General features: G+C 40.9%; 1 protein-coding gene across 3 annotated transcripts in view; it reads right to left on the bottom strand.

Annotated features, from left to right (window-relative positions):
• rbks (ribokinase) overlaps positions 1 to 5,000 on the bottom strand; it is a 58,432-nt gene that overhangs the window by 10,420 nt on the left and 43,012 nt on the right. For all 3 annotated transcript variants that reach the window (XR_014904929.1, XM_085342764.1, XM_085342763.1), the window contains exon 8: positions 4,278 to 4,466. Coding sequence is in view for 2 of the 3 variants with exons in the window: in XM_085342764.1 (XP_085198890.1) it covers positions 4,278 to 4,466 (189 nt within the window). In the remaining variant the exon portion in view is untranslated. The remainder of the gene's footprint in view (positions 1 to 4,277; positions 4,467 to 5,000) is intronic.

Below are 5,000 nucleotides of genomic sequence, written 5' to 3' on the forward strand. Positions count from 1 at the left end.
GTGATCTTTGTCTAGTGAAGAGCGGCAGTGAATGCAAAAAACCAAAACACAAAACAAAAAAGAGAGCCTATAGAAAATGTAGATTTTACAGAGCCTGTCGTCTTATAGTCCACTGCACCCACTGACTGTTCGAGAATCTGCACCGAGCAACAGTATTTCTCACCCAGAGGCCCTCTGCTATAACAGATGGAGTTATTTGCAGTTAACTCCTGAAACCTACAGCTTTTGTCAATGAAAGGCACCCTGGGGAGAGCTAAGACTGGCTGAGGGGCAGTGATGACTCACAGAGGCTTCCACACCCGGAAGCTTCCAGTAAGACTCGCAGATCAAAAGCATGCTTAATTGGACCAGTTAGGGCCCCCTTGCATCTTTGATCCATCCGCAGCGCTTTGTCTTAGTCTTCAATCGACCTTTTGTGTGTTTAACACTTATCGACATGATTGAGCGTTTGCGGAGGTCTGGGCTAACATCTGGGTAGCCGAACAGCAGCTGGTGAAGCACGTGCACTCCATTAAAACATGGTGATGTGGCAGTTTTTTTTGCGTTGTGTCACACTGACCGGGAGTTTGCAGGGTCGAGGAATGCAGCGAAGAGAAGAGGAGGAGGTATTCTCTTACCTCGGCCTTCCAGGAAGGAATCGTGCAATTGCTCCCGGAGAAGACTGGGAATAATTTGAGTGTCCAGACCCACTGTACTGCTGTAATGTCTGGTTTAGACAGGACTGTCTACCTCTCACCCTACACAGTGGACCTCCCGGAACAGTGGAAACTGAGGCCACCCAAGTCCTGCTGGAGCTCAATGTGCCTGTGTGTGTGTGTGTGTGTTTATATGTGTGCATTAAATCTCATCTTACTGTCCACACAAAACAGCCAAGGCTCTGATCTCAGCAAGGGGAAGCCTGTACTCAATTTCAGACAAAAGGGGGCACGGATGGATGAAGGATGAAGAAGCAGGATGGGGGAGACCCGCAGTAGATGAGTGTGTTTGCTTTGTTATTCATCCAGATTCACGGCCCTGACTCATCCCGTAGTGCTCTTCAGACAGCTGCACGAGGAGATGCTGATGAAATATTTACAAGCTACGTGATTTAGCAGCTGCATTAGCACTTCATTAACCAAACTCAATCAATCAATCTGACATAATCCAGCTGGGACAAGTTGAAATAAAGACAAAGATAGCGGTGTGGTACCGGTTCACGGCACCTGCGGCGCCTAGCTGAACAGTAGCTAAAATAGCGAGAAACCGCAAGTGACTCAGTTTGTTGGTAGCGTAGCTGAAAACTCTTAATCTGCAACAAAACTTCCCACTTGGAAGGCAATCTTTCTACAACATCTCTGTCACTACTGCTAGAAAGGGAGAAAGAGAGAGAAAAAAATCAAAGCAGTAATAACAGCCGATGTAATCATAACTAAGAGGCCTGTGTTACCAGAAGAGGCTCAGAAGAATAATGGTCTCAAAAACAACCTGTTGTTTTTTCCCTCTCGCCAGTAAAAACAAGAAAGAGTCTTACTGGAAGAGGGATTATGATGTCCAAAAAAGTTAAACACAACACAATTTATGGGCCCATCAAAGAGCAGGAGGGGTGTGTGTGTGTGTGTGTGTGTGTGTGTGTGTGTGTGTGTGTGTGTGAGTGAGTGAGTGAGAGAATGGGGGGGAGGCGTGCAGCAGGCCCGACCACAGCTTTCTGCTGACTGATGCAAGCTCAGGAGGTGAGTCATGGATGAAGAGGAGGGCTGGTGTGTAAGTGTTCCTGAGGGCTATTGGGGAGAGCGAAGGTTGTGAATAACGGGAGCTGTGTACTCCAAAAATGTGGGGACAAGCGGGAGGTCACAGCCCGTGCACACATGAAAGCGAGAGCTGTGTTTGTGAAATACCAAAAAGTGACCCTAGGATGACAAGTGAAGCCTCTTCGCAGCCTTTAATCCTCACTTTCACAACATCTGATTTGGCATTCATGTAAAGCTCAAATCACATGCTTGTTATAGCTTTTTTAACTGTACTGGTTGGAAACTGTGGCACAGTAAAAGTCCCCAGGGGGGGAAGTGTTGTGTAAGAGAACCCATTACACACAAACAATTAAACCTCTCCAGGTTCGATTAAAGCAAAGAGGTGATTAACACCACTGAGTGATGACGTATTTGGTCGGTAGAACACATTCACCACAAAACCCCCAGCGGCAGGAAATGCAAACATCGGCCCCAGGCTCGTGTGACGAAAACAAGCCGCAGAGGCCGGTGTGAAATGACTCAAGCAGCAATCCTTTAAAGATTGAAATCAGTTAGAGGAAACAGCCACTGGTCACCACATCCTCCGGTTATCTTAAACTGCTCTGGTTGAGTAAGAGAGCATCTGTAAGTTTGATGGAGGTTAGAGAAGCAGGACTTCACTCACTGATGATGCATGTGCAGAAGAAAGTGTGAGGAACTTCTGGGGTGTTTTTTCCCTCTCTTATTGATGTACATTACATGATATTTCTTACTGATAGAAGTGGGCTTGATTGCATAATTTTCCATTTGACATATTTTCTTTTGTTAATATGGAAAGAGCCTCTTGAGAACAAACACTACTTCTGAAATAAAGAATATATCCGGAAAAACACAGCTGAGGTTAGTGAGGTAGGTAGTGGTAGTGATCTGAGGTAGTGATCAGTACAACATAAAAGTAAATAGCATATTTTAAAGGATACCATGTATATAAAAGCAAATATTATGTATTTTTGTTTGTTTCCATACTTCTGTATGGTGTTATTTCCCATCATAATTTTATTTATAATTTTTGCAAGCTATTTTAACCATTTGGAAGCTTGTTTCTGCCACACGCAAAAAAATTGCCACGTTGATCCAAGTTAAAATTTCAAGTTATCTTGAAAATTTTGACTTACTCACAGAGCATCTTCAAATTTCAAATGACTTCTATGTACGCTGAAATTGTTCCATTATAATAAAATAACAATCAAAATGTATTCTAATTTCCAATTTTTTTATCCCTACTTTCAATCAATTGTTATTTTTTTGGTTATAATTGTTTATTTACTATTTTAACTTCCTATTTTAACTTGGTTAGCATTATATTAAACTTATAATTGTGACTACTTATCCAAACTGTTATGCTAATAATTTTGACAGCTAGCCACGGTTTTAGCCAACAGTTTTCCAACTTTTACTCATATTGTAGCTTGCTATTTTTTTACTGTTTGACTGTTTGTTTAGTTAAGAATTTTGTATTTGTTTATTTATACTTTGAATAAATTTTCATTTTTGTTATTTTTTAATTTTGGAGAGCTAAAACACTAAACTTTGCACAAACTGAAAATTGGCCAGTCTCAGCATCTCTTTGGTGTCTTTGGAAACTATAAAACTATTCTATATTTATATTTTGTATTATATTTTATTATTTATACTGTTATATAGTGGAACATGAGCTGTTGAGAAACTTCATTTAGACATGCACAAAGAAAAACTGTCAGTTTGCTTCTTAGTTTCACCGGATCCCACTCAAAAACAGAGTTGATGAAGGTAACACACCTATCATATATGCTTCATCTGTCAATGATGTACACTAACAGCAAGACCTGATATTGATCATCTAGAACGCTTTTTGATGTAGTTTGTGTTAGTATTAGTTGCACTATATATCTGCTTTCTTCTCTTGTTTGTTCTCTTGAGGTTTGTTCCTCTCATTTTGGACTAAAAGCTACAGTGAGCTACAGCACTAATTTCAGTAGATTGCAGCAAGACACACACACACACACATACAAACACACACACACACACAAAACAAAAAACAGAGGAAGGCTGGAGTAAACCTGGGAAACTGAAAAAAAAAATCAACTATTGAACACATTCTCTAAGGCAGTTGTTTTTCAGTTTTAATAGTCTTCTTGATATTTTTGAACCCTAATCATTTATTTGCATACTAACTAACTAACTGATGTGATAGAATCATTTCACTGCTTTGCTGATTTTTGCTGGTTTAGCTGTATTTATAAGCAAAGATAAACCTGAATGGGTAATTTTATATTGGTTTTCACAACAAGCGAGTGTGGCAGGGTACAGGGGCGACTATACTGGCAATCACCAGCATTGAACTGATGAAAACCTTAAATATCACCCAACTCAAGTGAGATGGGTGAGTGGGCCAAATATATTGGGTTTCTAGACTGACAGAGAATCTATCCCCGAACTCGAGTCAGGGTGCCATCAAAGTTAGTTTTTTAGGTTCTTAAGTTTTGATAATTTATAGAAAATAGGCAACTGGAAAGGATATGGTATTCTTACTGTTGTGTCCACTGCTGTGACCTCAGGAGCTGGAACATGTTTTAATGTAGGCTCCCCTCCCTTGAGCACCACGCACCCTTGGGGCCCCAAGGTGACAATAACTGACCCGCAGCCTCGTTTCAACAGCTTTTGACCAGCCCGATGTGCCTCTTCCACACTGGCTACCGAGGTACCGGTGAGCAGCTCTGCCTAAAAGTGGAAAACAAAGCATAACAGCATGAGGTGACACTGTTTATTTAACAATTTTCTTCTAAATCAGCATTTTTCTTTCCTTTGTCAGGAAGCCAAGCTAATCAGAGGTTAGGAATTAAAATTAAAGATAGAGTAAAACCAGGACTGGGGTGGGATACTGGGAACTGCATTATGGAAATTCCCTGTGGCACAAGCCCAGTACCACAGACTGTGTGGTTATCAAAGCTTCATTTTCTGCCTTTTTTTCTAAAGAAAATGTTTGTTTTGTCTCTTTAATGAACACAATTATCACAACAATTTATGTCCAAGGATCTCTAATTAGTAGTCTATTCTTACTTGCTAAAGCTAACTGCTCTGTGTTAACAGCTCTGGAGTTGAGTCAGCAGTTAATTACACACTGTGGTCAGACAGACTCATAAAACACATTCAGTCTGTTAAGGATTTGCTGGATCCGTCAGCAGTCTGCAGGCCAAACATTTTCAAAGAGTAGATGCTCTGACTATGCTGCTTCATCTGGCTCCAAAATGACTA

Source organism: Diplotaxodon limnothrissa, linkage group LG19 (assembly GCF_057381915.1).
Source record: "Diplotaxodon limnothrissa isolate DT_005_m linkage group LG19, D_limnothrissa_male_GT1.1, whole genome shotgun sequence".
NCBI classification, from domain to species: Eukaryota; Metazoa; Chordata; class Actinopteri; order Cichliformes; family Cichlidae; genus Diplotaxodon; species Diplotaxodon limnothrissa.